This window comes from Cyanistes caeruleus, chromosome 29, assembly GCF_971803275.1.
Source record: "Cyanistes caeruleus chromosome 29, bCyaCae1.hap1.1, whole genome shotgun sequence".
NCBI classification, from domain to species: Eukaryota; Metazoa; Chordata; class Aves; order Passeriformes; family Paridae; genus Cyanistes; species Cyanistes caeruleus.
In genome coordinates, this window is record NC_141729.1 from 4,421,845 (window position 1) to 4,435,781 (window position 13,937).

Here is a 13,937-nt window from a genome sequence, read left to right on the forward strand (position 1 = left end):
CAGAGCCTCTGCAGCAAGGGATGGGTTACTGTGTACCCCAAACCACAGCCAGAATCTGCCTCATCTTAACAGATAACAACAAACAGAAAAGCTGGAAACTGCTCCACAGATTATCAGGCTCTTCTGATAAGCTTTCCTACCAGCAGGTCTGCCTTTTCTGCCTGCTGCTTACCCTGATCACAGGAAAGCACTGCCAAAGGCAAAGGTTTTGTAGGCTTAAGTGTACAAAGAGGGCATTCCAAGGGGACTGCAACACTGGATTAGGAGCACGCTGAAAACTCCAGTCAAACAAATCTAGGAAATGCAGGCAGATGTAGCTGAATCCTAACAAAGAAAAGGCATCTGTAGCCATCCCTGGCTAGCCAGAAAGCTGTGCTAACAGGAGTGGCCAGTCTGCAGCACTGATGTCAGAGCTGAAGCAAGGCCAAGGATCTGGAGTGTGCTCCAGCCCTGATCCAGGGCTCACAGAACTGCAGGTGAACCCCTCTTTTCCAAAGCACCAAGGGGCACCAGGGATGCTGCCACGAGAGCTGGCAGTGCAGGAGGAGGAGCTGAACACATCCAGGAGCTGACACTTGGCATGCAGAGCTGGGATCAGCCCCAGCCATGGATCCATGGGGAGGGGAGCTCAGCGAGGCTGGGATTGTGTCACCCCTGCCTGGAGCTCAGAGAAGCCAAGGCAGATGAAGGACAGAGACAGCCTGACCCTGCACAGCACAGAACAGGTCACTGCCTCGCCGAGGTGAGCCTGCTCCTCTGCATTAATCTCAGTCTTCCAGGTCCAAAGCAATTACATCAAGCTCAATTTATTGTTTCACCTTCCCCTGGGCACTCACTCACCTGCAGCAGACACTGCCAATCTGCTGCAACAGGCTGAGCAAAATTAATGCCAGCACAAGGAAAAACAACCCTTCAAACACAAACTGCAGCTAAGCTGGGCACACTTACTTCTTGATCTCCTCCTCCACTGCATTCACCCCTTCTGTTTGAGGGTTCTGGAATTTGTTAGTAGCACTTCCAAAGTCACACAGGACGTAGTGGCCACGGTCATGCAGCAGGATGTTTTCAACCTGGGAGCATCACAGACAGAATCACTCAGACAAAAAAATATTCAGGGTTTGTTGGTTTTTTTTTCGGATGAGTCAAGGTTTTAAGTGCCTGAAGACATATCAGACACATCTGACACTAAAGCCTAATGTGACAGCAAAGAAAACAGGCATCAAAACTCTGTCACATCTCCTAAAATAGAAGTTAAATCATGGAAGCACAGTTGTAACACTGCCTTCCATCCTGCCACCCCTCCCTTCTCCTCCTGCAAGCGCATTTCTTTGCCTCTTGTAAGATTTCAGTGTCCCAGTGCCTTTGGGTGCCCCTGGTCTGGTGTCTGAACTGGGCACAGGAAATCCAAACTGTCCCTAACTCCTGTCTGTGGGGCAGAGGGAGACAAACAACACACACACTTCCACATTTCTGAAATTAAAACACATCTCCAGGTCTTTGCCTGCATTTTACCTGTCCTGAGGGTGTCATTCAAAACAAACCTCAGCTCATGCTCACATTTATTTGTTTGTTCTCAGAGTCTGCTGGGTGCCCCACAGTCCCTAAAGCAGCAGAGGCTCCCCCAGACTCCTGAGAAGACCCCTTTTGTTCAAATATTATTTGGTACCTTGAACAGGCAACAGAAACAATTGCTGAAACAAATGAAATCAGCAGAAAGCTTCTCCTCACTACGCACAACTGTGCATTAACAAAACTCTACCTTGCATCCACCTAAGAAAATTGCCTGTTTCAACACCATCTGAAAATGTGTGAAACCCTGTGCTCAGATCTTTGCTTTGGCAGAGCATCCCTGTGGAACTCCTCATCTGTCCAGCAGCATTAACAGCATGTTCTCCCGAGGGAACACACAATTTTTCACGTCTTTATCTTAAATCATGTCAAATTCTCAGATACAACAACGAGATAAAACATACTGCTCACACGGTTCAAAATAAAAGAAATCACCACATAAGCATTTGCTAACAAAACCCTTTGGAAGCAGAACTCCCCATCAAGGATGATCTTTACAAGAAGGAAAGAAAAAGAAGGAGTCAGCATTTTAAACATCAGAAAACGCAGCCAAATTGGAGCAGCTGAGGGGGAGAACATTGGCTTGAAACCAAGGGTTAAACACACCCCTTCCCCCTCTGCCATGCATCTGCTTTGAATGAAGCACTGCACACAGATGTTCTCTCCAGCAGATCAACACTGGCAGCGTTATTCCCTGCAAATACTCCTCCAACATTTCCCCAGGAGTCCTCCCACTTTATCTGGCTGAGAAGTCTGGGGTGATTTTTCACTCAGACACCCTGTAAGCTTTGTTAAATATCAGCACAGGACCATCCAGCAACCAGGTTTCACCAGCAAATGCTAGGAGAAGGAAAAAATAAACCCAGCAAAAGAAATTACTGCTACCCACTGAGAGAAGTGTTGCATTCCAGCATTTTACGAGCTCGCTGGGAGCAAAGGGAACATCTTTTTGTTTGCTGGATTACAGGCGTGGGATTTTTCCCAAGCTGGCCCAGCTCTGCTCCCAGCTAAGCACACACAGTTTTATAACACACTCATGGTCAGAGCTCCAGAGGCCACTTTCAAAAGCTCCTAGGGATTCCTGCCCCAAGGCCAACACTTCTGGAGTGCTGCTTTTAATCTGGGTCCAGGAAACAACGTCACAGCACACTTCTGTGAGCTGCCTTAAACAAGCAGCGTTTCAGGTCACTGTGAATAACTCATCAGGTGCATCCTGGCACGTGTGCAGGAATTATTCACAAACATTTGTGTTTAAGTAGATCTAGAGATGGCAAACATATGCTAAGTAGCACTGAGAGGCTCATTTCTTTTTTAATCCTCCAGCAGAGAGGTGTGTCTATGCCCACTTTCCCTCACTCTGAGCAGGAGAAGCGCAGCACCGGGGCGTGGGCAGCTGGCAGACACGGCGAGGAGGATGCACCCTGCCTGCTGCACCCCTGCAGCCACAGCTCACCTTCAGATCCCTGTGGATGATGGGAGTCTTGCACTGGTGCAGCCTGGCCACGGCCTCGCAGGTGTCGCAGAAGATCTGCAGGACCTCGCTCTCGGTGAATCCGGTCTGCAGGCGCTGGTTCATCAGGTTCACCACCTGTCCCCCTGGCAGGACACAACCACAGCAGGGAGTGAGCTCTGGGTACCCCAAATCACAGCAGGACAGAGCTCTGGGTACCCCAAATCACAGCAGGGACACGGTGACACCTCCCCACATCACATCATGGGGCACACAACGAGCTCTGGCCACTCCAAACCCAATCCCCTGCCATCCCTGGTCCTGGGCTGCTCCTCAAACTGAGGCTCCACAGTCAGTGCAAGAGGAGGTCAAACTAAACTCACAACAAACCTCCCCTGGAGGCTTTTTACAACCTGATTACTCAGCTTGTTCCATTCCCCTACATCCCAGGGGCTTGTAGAACCTGTGGGCAGGAGTTACAGCTCACCTGGGCTCTGAGCAAACCTTCACACCAGCTCCCACAGCCCACTTTGCCCTGGCTGTGTCAGTAGTCAAGTAATTCTAACTAATTTTCTTTTTTTTTTCCTTCCAAATTGGACTTCTTTTGTCTGACTAGAGAAATAAAAGGCTGAATTTGGGGCACCCACAGCCCACAGATTAGTCTGCCACATGTAAGCAAGAAGAGGGAAGAAGGGAGACACTCAGAAAACCCACATGTTAAGTGGCTTGGCTGAAGCTGTCAACTGGCAAAGAAATTAAAAATCCATCTGTTACAAGGGAAACTCTGGACAAACAAAAGCAACTTTTCCTGAACGAGTCCTGAATTTGTCTCAGCTTTGGGGTTTTGTTGCTGTCAAGGCCTTTCCAAAACAATCCAGAGGGGTTTTTTTCTCCTCTAAACACCCTAGACAGACAGAGAAAATCTCCTTTCTTAGGCTCTGGCAAAGCAGCACTGCATCATTCCACATCACAAGTGCTGGAAAACTTTCATGGTAGGAAAGAAAAGCTCAGTTTAATGAATACTACAGCTGTGAACATTTTACACTCGAATGCAGCTCTGCACACAAAGCCACTGATTTGGTTTGGAAACTGTCAGCCACAAAAGGAAAGCAACAAGGGGAAATCAGCATCCAAAGGCACTGCAGTGGGAAGGCTGCAGACAGCGGCCGGCGTGTGCTCAGCACAGCACCTGCCACTGCCACCCTGCAGCTCTCCTCCCTTCACACCAAGAGAAGCTCCTTAGAAAGATGGATTTTACTTCATCTGTGCAAAACTTGGGTGCTGCAGCTGGGGAGGTGCCTGTGAAGGACTCAGGTCTGTACCTCCCTCCACAGGGGCCTGAGCAGGGATTTGCCAGCCCTGTCGGGTCTCGTGCTCACAACAGCTCTTGTCATGTTTAGGCTGAAGCTTAAAGAGATCTTATAGAGTGATTCCTTCAGCAAAACTGCACACAAAGTTCCTCCTCTGACAGCAAACAACCCAGTGCAGGGCAGGCAAGATTCCTGCAGCAAAACAAAGCAGCAAACAGGACATGGCAGAACAGAACTGGGCACATTTACACACATCTACGTGTCCTTGCTACAATGCTTTTGAGTTCACAGCCACACAGGCTCAAAAACCCCAACTTCCACCAGCTGCCACTATCCAAACCAGCCACAGGCTCCTGAAGTCACCTGGCCAAAACGTTATTTTTGCTCAGCACTCTTCCTGTGAGCTTTTGAGCCCAGCACACGCATCTTGTTCCAAACACCACATCCCAGCCACAAGGATCAAAGCTTTGGGACAGCTGGAAGAGCCTGTCTGGCTACAGACAGCCAAGCAAAAAGGTCAGAGGTAAGAGGAATGCTTTTTGGCTTCCCATTATCCATTTCAGGCTTCTTCCAGAACAATCCTAAGGCAGGCTGATGTGGAACAAAGCCTGCAATGAGACTAAAGTGAAGAAAAATTCCATTTCTGGCAGCTTGAAGAGGAGCCACTTCTTGTGCAGACCAGGCTAAAGACAACAGCAAGATGTATTTATGGTTCTCCTTCACAACAGAGGGGACCCAGCACCACCCTGTGAAGCAGCAAAGATGGTACCAATCCCCCCAGCAGAGTCAGCACAGCCTCACGGGACATCCAGGGCTCCTCTCCTGGTCCTGGCTTTGCCCAGCTCACAACAGCTCCCTGGCAGCTCAGGGACAGCTCTTTCTCCAAAAGGAAGCTGCTGGGCAAGTTCCCTGTAAGCACAGAAGGACAAACCCACCTGTGGCCAACACTCACCCCGGCAGAAGTCCATGAGGATCAGCACCTCCCACACGTCCCCGCTGCTGACAGAGTTGATGCTGGAGTCGATGTAGCCCACAATGTTCTTGTGGCCAGACAGATCCCGCTGCAAGACAGACAAATTCACACCATGGACCAGCTAAATTCATGGAGCAGCCATGCAGAGAGAGCAGAGCTTTCATCTGCTCCTGCCACACCACACAAGCTTCTGTCACCTGGAATTCATCGTCACTCAGAGCCTGAGCAAACCTGAGGTCTGTCTCTACCTGTTCTCCTTCCAGAAGGATCTGACACAAACAGCAGAGAAACAGCCAACCTGATGAATTAATTTTGGGACATCCCCTGAGGTGGCCCAGGCCAGGCCCTGGAGCTGCTCCTCCTCCCCACAGGGCACAGGGTGACAGTGGCCATGCAGGACTTGTCTCATCTCCTTCCAACTCTTCTGCTAACAAAACACGTCTCAAATCTTCACATGCTCAAAAAAATCCACTAAAACAACAAAATAAATTTTAACCCTGCTTTTAGAAGTGCTTTATTTTAAGTAATTCAACGGATTAAAGCACAAGTTCTCATATCAATGACTTATCACAGAATCACAGACTGGTTTGGGCTGGAAGGGACCTGAAAGGTCACCAAGTTCCAAGCCCTGCTATGGAGGCACATGCTAAACTGCAGGGGAAAATTGTTTCTTGGGGACTGCCAGCTTCACACACACTCCCAGCTGAGACAGCCAGGCAAGTTTGATGCTCAGCTTCCCCAGTAGAGGAAATCAAGGTTCTGCAGGGCACATTCTGCTCTAACACTGTAGGGCTGCAAAAACTGCAGTTAAGTGGAAAATAATTCCTTATTGCAGAAAAGCGGGGCAAGAAGTAAACATTTCCTTTCAGGGATGCATTAGTTGTTCAGGACACAAATGCCTGGGATAAGATCCAGCCCAGGAACAAGCAGCCCTGCCAGGTGAGAAGAACCCTCCTCTCACTTTCCACCAGCCACCACCCCAAAGGCACCAAAGACATGGAGACAAGAGAAACCCAGGTAAACAAGCTTTGTGAGCACAGCTAAACCTTTGATGTGAGATCTAATCTCACTTTTTCCCACGTAGCCCCCAGGGAAACTGAGCCCAAAGCTTCCCTGCACTATCACAAACTACAGCAATTAAAAGGTATTAACCCAATTAAAAGCTACTTCAGAAATCACACACAGAATTGCTACAGGTAGGAGTTTCTGATACAAAGATCATCTATCCCAAACCTGTACCTCGTGTGGTAAATTCACAAAATGAGGATTTTATATTTCCTTCCCCACCTGGCAGCTGCTCTAAATGCTCATCAGTATCTTTGAATACAACTTCAAAAGTGGCACTTCCCATGTTTACCATGCTGCAAACAAGATTAGGCAAATCTATTTGGATCATCTCCATTTTGTCTTTGTTTAAAGAAGCTAAGTTTGAAACAGCTATTAAAAATAGCTATCCCACCATATAAATCCTTGTATCCAATAATCTAGAGAAACATCCCAGAGCTTATTACAAATACTTTACATTTCAAAAGCCCTGGCAGCAACTACCCCACAAATACTGTTTTAATCTACCAGCCTCACCAGTGCAGAGATAACCTTCATCCTGACCCAAAGGATTAGAAGGTGTTGTGATACAGATTCATCTCAGGATGGAGGTCTGCCATTCATGCACTGATTTCAGTTCAGAGATATCAGAATCATCAGCCTTTTCTCATCAAGTTTAAAAGGCTGAAGACTAGAGATCTCAACTGAAGATTGTGAGACTCTGAATTCCAACACCCCCAGCCATGCTCACATATTCATCTCTTCTTTTTCCCATTCAGCCATGCAGTTCTCCCCTCCTTTTCCTGGAATTCCCTGGGTATTTTTCAGGTTCCAGGTTTTCTTTGTCCACTGGATAGGAACTTTTGAAATAGCTCAGTACCAGATTCCCACACAACTCCCGAAGTCAAATCTTTCCACACAAAAGCCATTTTTGCTAGGGAAATGCAGAGTTTGTGCCCTGATGGCACAGAGTTCACAAGCAGAAGGTGAGCAGGCTCCCACCCCGCTGCATGCCAGGGGGCCCAGCACAGAGCAGGGACTCACCATGATCTGGATCTCTCTCTTGCAGACCTGCAGGTCATACTCGTTATTGACATACATCCTCTTCAGGGCACACTTCACCCCATTGCTCGTCCTCACCAGGAACACGATTGCAAAGCCACCTGTGGAAGACACAAAATTCATCATGGAGAAACCTCTTGGCCCTTGCTCCCAAATCACCAGAAAACACTTTAATGTACAGCTCTCCCTCTTTGTGTTCAATGGCTGCTATGAAATCACAGCTCCTCTTCCACCCCGACACAGGGGGCACACACGCAGGTAACACACCTGCCAGCACAGGAACTGCTCAGCAGGAATCACAAACCCCTCGGTTTCACACAGCACAGGCTGCCACAAGAACTACAGCAGGGGGTCCAAAGAATCCCCGCTGACTTTTAGAAGAAGCCCCAGAGATGCAAAAGAATAAACAAAACAAAATAAAAAACACATTCCTCCTCCCTTTTCCCCAACAAAAACAAAAATCCCACAAAAAAAAATAAGCATCAAGATTTCAATTAAAGGTCTTGAAAACTAAACCCAGGCTGCAAAATGGACACTCAAATTGAGAAAAGTGGGACATGGCCCTGGGATGTCACAGCTGCTCAAACCCCCTGCTCTGGAGGGGCCTCCACGCACAGTGCTCGATTCAGACCCAAAAATAACCCTGACTCTCTCCCTGAAGCTGCTTCAAGATGAGGATCTCAAATTACAAGTCATTTTTAAGAGCTTCTGAACCCACAGCAGTAGCTTCATTGTTCTCCCCAGCCACATTTGTCTCGTTTTTGGAGCACAAATCTGTATATCCCGCTGTGAATCCTTAGCCCAAAGGGTGGCTGTGGAAAAGAGTAACACAGCACTGTGCTGATTTTTCTTCCTCCTCTTATAACCTACACTAGAGCCAGGAAGAAATAATAACCAACACCATTTTCCCAAACCCAGCTTTCCTAGCAGCCTGTATTTTTCAGAATCATTGCAGAGATCAGGTTTTAAAATCCTTTTTTTTTTTTTAATTTCTCTTTCCCAAAGAGTTGGTTTTTCAAAGTTTATTACTGTCCCAGCCATTTCAGAATTTTTTGGTAATCACAAGACTTGGGTTTTGCTCCCCTCACAGAATGAGAGGTCACCCACGAGAACATCCCCCTACCTCTGCTGGTGAAGCCTCTTTTCCAGGACACGTGTGGGAAGCAAAAGGCACGAGACCAGTGCAGGCTTCAGCTGCAACAGAATAAATAAATCCAGAGACTTGCAAGCGCCACAAGGGACAAAAGCAGGAGCTAAGCCTGAGAGTCACCTCACAGGACAGCTTTCCACTACACACGTGCCTGGGATTTAAGGTTCTGAAGGAAATTCAAGTCTCTTCCTACAGCAGCCAGCAAAAGCTAAAATATCTTTCCCATTCTATAAGATGAGAAGTTATTTCTGTGCTCATCCCTAAGACATATTAATATTGTTGAGCAGCCAGCACTGGGATCTCCATCAGCCTAGAGCCACCACCAGCTACTGGGGTTTCTCTGGGTAAACTTTTCTTGCATCTCTTTGGCACTTCAGGCCTGCCTCAACAGCATGGAAACATGGTTACCTTGCTACACACCGCTACCTGACTGTTGTTCTTGCTAAAAGGTTTTAGGATAAGCTGAAAGATACTGGGAAGTTCCAATTCTCTCCAGTCACTACAGATACCAAAGCAATTTTCCATGCAGGTTTGTGTCAGGGCACTGGCCAGCTGCCAGCTCTGGTAGCTCCATTTTCAGCCCTTCTGTAATTTCAGCAGGATGCAGAACTCCTCACAGCCAGGCAAGCACTTCTAAACTAGGTAAGAGCAGCTGCACAGAGCTGCACGTGATCCCCCCCAGCTCCTCCAAGGTAAGGAGATAGCGCTGTGCTGAGTTTAAGGGATTCACGTGGACTGCAAGCCTGGAATCCTCTTGCAGCCAGCAAGCTGCAATGCAATGCCAGCCTACAACCAAGCACAGCATTGCTGCTGCATGGAGTTTGCACCCACTGATGCTGTGGCGAGGAAGAACCACAGAGACAGGAGTTCCTTCCCTCTCCCTCTGGTGATGAGGGCTTCCACAGGTGCTTTTCACTGGGCTCACACCAATCAGCTGAGCTGTGCTCTGGACATCAAACCTCACCTTCCACAGACCCACCTGCTCCTTCTGGGATGGCAGCACTGGGGTGCCAGGGAAACCACCCCAAATGTCCCCTTCCTACACCTGTAGCATCACCCAGCACCACCTCAGCCCTGCTCCAGATCTTCCCCCGCACAGTAATGTGGAGCAGAAGAGAGGAAAACAAGGCAGGTGTTGTGCCTGCCAGACAATACCCAGGAAAAGCCTGTTTCCATAGAATCACAGCATATCCTGAAGGGGAAACACCCACAAGGCTCAACCTTGTCCAGCCCCTGGCCCTGCACAGGACAGCCCAAGAATCCCACCACGCTTTGGCCAAAACAAAGCAAGTTCAGCTGCAGCCAGACAGTGTTTGAAGCCCCAAGACAACAGAGCAGTTTACCCCAGTCAGTCACAGTCCAGGGGCCAGGCTGGACTCTGCCCTGTGCATACACAGAAAGGCAGGTAGGATTTCATGGGTTCTGCAGGACCAAAGGCACTTCCAGTGCTCCCAAAACACTGCATTTCTGTGCTGCCCAGCTGTGCTGATCCAACAGGCTCTGCCAGAGACAGCAGCTACACTGACAAAACAGGAACAGCCTCATCCAAACACAATTAGGCAGAACCTCCTCCTAAAATCCTGCTCGGTGCTCCTCCCAGAGACACGAGTGCTGCTTGCCCAGGAGCTGAGAACACCATGGGGGCTCCGTGACCCACCAGCTGCAATCTGAGCTCTGCAAGAGCAGCTACAAAAACATCTCCAGGGATGTCTTCCCTCTGCAAACACTGGCAAGGTTTGCCTCCAATCACATCCCTCACTTTTTTCCCAGGGTTGTTGGGTTTGAGGAGGAATCACTCCTCTTTTCAGTTAAGGCACTCAAATCATCAGGCTTGAAATTGTCAAGTCACAAATTTCCACTTTCAAAAATAAAAAAATCACTGTTCCATTTTGGATTTTCTTTATCACCCTTCCACAAATTAAATATACCTGGAATTACCACAGCTCCTGACAGGCTCTGTGAGTACCACTAAAAACTTTTATTCCTCAGTGGTGAAATTCTTTTCCGAGACGGACAAACCAGACATGGTTTTCCACTGAGCTGTTCCCACCTTGCTGTATTTTAGCTCCATCTCATCCCCCTCGATGCTCTGCATGCAGACAGCCCACTGGGCTCCAACACTGCAGCTGAGGGGAAGCCAAGATGTCCCAAAACTGCCCCGGGAACATTCGCCTGCAGGGAGGCATTTTAAGCTCCAGCTGTACCAGCAGGCACTCAGAATTAAGTGCTCTGCTGAACCAGGCACAAAGCCACTCCATTTGCACAATTCCAATACTTTCTGATCCTTATCCATCAAGAATTATGTCATATTTTGCCTTATCTCACCAGCCAGAAGAACTTCCTCAGCACTTACCTTCCTAAGCACAAGGGCAGGCTCACTCAGGTTTTGTTTTTTCCCCCCCAGTCAGGATGCTGGGATCCAGCTACAGGAAAACCACAGTGACTCCCTTGCATGAGGTGTTTCCAGCTCACCATTCCCAAAGCTTTACTAAAACACAATAATGTGTTTTTTCCCCCAGCCACAGCCACAAGCAGCTGTCACACAGACATTGCACATTACCCATCACTGGACATCATCATCTGCCAACACCAGAACCATTTTCTCTCTGGCTGTTGCCCTGAGGAAGCCATCCTGCACCTCTAGCTCCTTCTCTAACTGGAGCAACACACAGTCACTCAAAAAAAGAAAAAAAAAAAAGTTTTCCCCCAAGTTGCATATATACAACAGTCACTCCTTTCAACTCAAGCTATTCTATGATGTGATTCTTGATCCTAAAGTACTGATGTTTTTGGGCACCTTTTCCAGAGACAGAGATGGCTACAGCAAACCTCAACTCTGGGATCACTTAAAAAATGGGGTCACCACAAAGAAAAAAGGCCAAGGGAAACAGTTTGGCCAAAGCTAAACAATAGAATAATCTGTAGTTATTTCAGACAACAGCCAGGCTCAGCAGAGTTCTGCAAGCACATCAGGGAAAAGCTCTCCATGTGCCAGTGCTGCTCCCCTACAGCTCCCCACAAAGCTGAAGGGATGCCCTAAGCCTGGCTCCCCACACTGCAAAGCCAGCGTGAAGATGGACAAGTGCCTGATGTGTAGGACAGGTAAAAGGTGCCCTGGGATCCTGTCCTCTGAGCACACTGGGGCTGCTGACACCTCCAAAAAAACCTTCCTGTGACTGCTGGGAAGCGCCACTGGGACCACACCACGAGTCTGGAGGAGACTCCCCATCAGCTCCTACAAAAAGCATCACACTGTCCCACAGAGCCAGCAGCAACAGGGAGGAGAGCCAAGGAAAACAGTCCTACTGCTCCTGCCTCGTGTTGTCATCTGCTGTGACCCTCCACACAAGTAAATATTTGCTGGCATATTTTAATATGGGCTTTTTATTTCAATAATAGCTCCCCATGATTTGCATTAGGATTACAGTGCTATTTTTGTGGCTATTAATCTGCACCAATGTATTCTTTCTGCTGTCTTTATTCCACTCTTCCATTGCCCAGCAGGAGGGTATTGCTGCACATACCTGATGAAAACACACCATTTCAAATCCCATTTTCCCCATTTTTATGCCACTTCTGCATCACTTCTGAGCTCTTTGTTTCCAGGACAGGATATTTCACCCCAAATTAAGCTTTCTGTTCCAGTATTATTCCTTGTTATTACCAAATGTGCCCAGGAACCAGAGGCAGCATTGTGAAGTGTTCCACTGTGATACATAATAAGGGGTTGGAATGAACAGGACCACTGCACATTGCTTTTTCTGCTTTATGAAGCATCTGCAACACCTTTAAAGTCACAGCGTGTCAGCATTAACATCTTTACAGAAAAATACAACTCCCTCATTTTCTTTTGAAGTCATTTGAGGCATAATTTAGAAGGCACAGTAAAGCAAATCTGTGCTGGAACTGCACCTCTGGGTGGTCCCAGCCCAGAGCAGACCCCCTCAAACCACAGATCTCCAAGTAAGAGAGAGCAACAAGTCATCCCAACAGGATGGGACTGAAGGTTCACCCTTTCATGACATTTTGCCTATGGCAGAACATGTTACCAAGAGGAAGAAACATTTCTAGGGCTTTCCCAGCACTGCCAGGTACTACAGAGGATTTCACCTGACTCAGCCTCTCTCTGGCAGGACTTACACTGCCCACAGTCCCTACCAGCACATCTTCTAACCTGTTCTTTCACTATTCTACTCACACTCCCCACGTGCTCTGCAGCAATTTATTCCTGGCTGTTGTTACCCTGCCACCATTAGGAATCCTCACCAAAATCTCCACTGACTTTCAGCCCCAAGTTCTTCCCCTACACACCAGTGCAGCCAAAACCCATCTCTTCTCCACAGCCTCCTGGGTGTGGAGATGAAGGATGCTATCCAAAGTCTTTTCCAGATGATCCAGCACAAGAGGACTTGAAGGACTCAAAGCAGTGGTGATTGTACCAATGTTCTCCTTTGTGTTTGCATTTGGTTGTTTTAGTACTACATGTTGGAGAGACACGACACTTGGGGTTTGGGATTTAATTATGCCTGTGACTCACTCTGCCACCCAATCCATAATCCTCTGGTTACAGTAGGGTATTTACATGCCATTTTATATCCATATAAGTGAAGATTATTCACCCCCAAGCTGCAGGCACAGAAAACACACAGTCTGCCCCAAGGCAGAGGCCTGCATCACTTCTCAGGAGTACATGGACAAAACCTGTGTTTGTTCCCCATAACCCAGGCTAAAAAAACCAGGATTTTGTGTACCTGGGCTAAAGTGTGTCAACAGTGAGCACACTGAGAGGGTGTGCTCAGCCACAGGCTCACACACAGACCCACAGGTGTAAGTGGTACATGCACACCTGTCTGAAGGTGCCACTCAGGACACACCACACACCCAACAGCAACAGGCAGGCCTGAATGTGATCTCCTGCTCTTCCTACACCCAAGTGTCTGTAAACAGTGCATGTGTTTGTGTACATGTGTGTTATAAACCAGAGTCCAGTTCTGAACAAGAACAAAACAAAGCCTCATCCTCTGCCAGCAGCCTCCCCAGCTGAGAGGAGCAGATAATAATACTAAATTAAACAGGGCCTCTCTCAGCCCAGATTTTCTACCTCAAAGGAAATAACAAGCTTTAGCTAGTTGGTTTTTGTTGTATTTTTTAAGTCCCTTGACCCATCTAAAGCATAACAGTGCCAAGTTTAAGGGACTGGTTCAATCTAAAAGCCTGTCCCAGCATCTCCCAGAGCAGTATTTGGAGTGAGCTATCTCAATGAGTTCTGCACACCAGGAACACAAAGCACTGCTCTCTGCAGGGCACACAGGAGGGCTCTGGGCAGGGCTGCTCTCCTCCAGCTCTCAACCACCAACACAGCAGTCCTTACAGTGCCTG

The 13,937-nt window shown here is 48.0% G+C and overlaps 1 protein-coding gene across 7 annotated transcripts in view; it reads right to left on the bottom strand.

Annotated features, from left to right (window-relative positions):
- Window positions 1-13,937, bottom strand: part of AAK1 (AP2 associated kinase 1) — a 60,010-nt gene that overhangs the window by 33,806 nt on the left and 12,267 nt on the right. For all 7 annotated transcript variants that reach the window (XR_015279711.1, XM_086865208.1, XM_086865207.1 and 4 more), the window contains exons 2-5: window positions 7,391-7,509; window positions 5,282-5,390; window positions 3,023-3,165; window positions 949-1,070 (exon numbers count right to left, since the gene is read on the bottom strand). Coding sequence is in view for 6 of the 7 variants with exons in the window: in XM_086865208.1 (XP_086721334.1) it covers window positions 949-1,070; window positions 3,023-3,165; window positions 5,282-5,390; window positions 7,391-7,509 (493 nt within the window). In the remaining variant the exon portion in view is untranslated. The remainder of the gene's footprint in view (window positions 1-948; window positions 1,071-3,022; window positions 3,166-5,281; window positions 5,391-7,390; window positions 7,510-13,937) is intronic.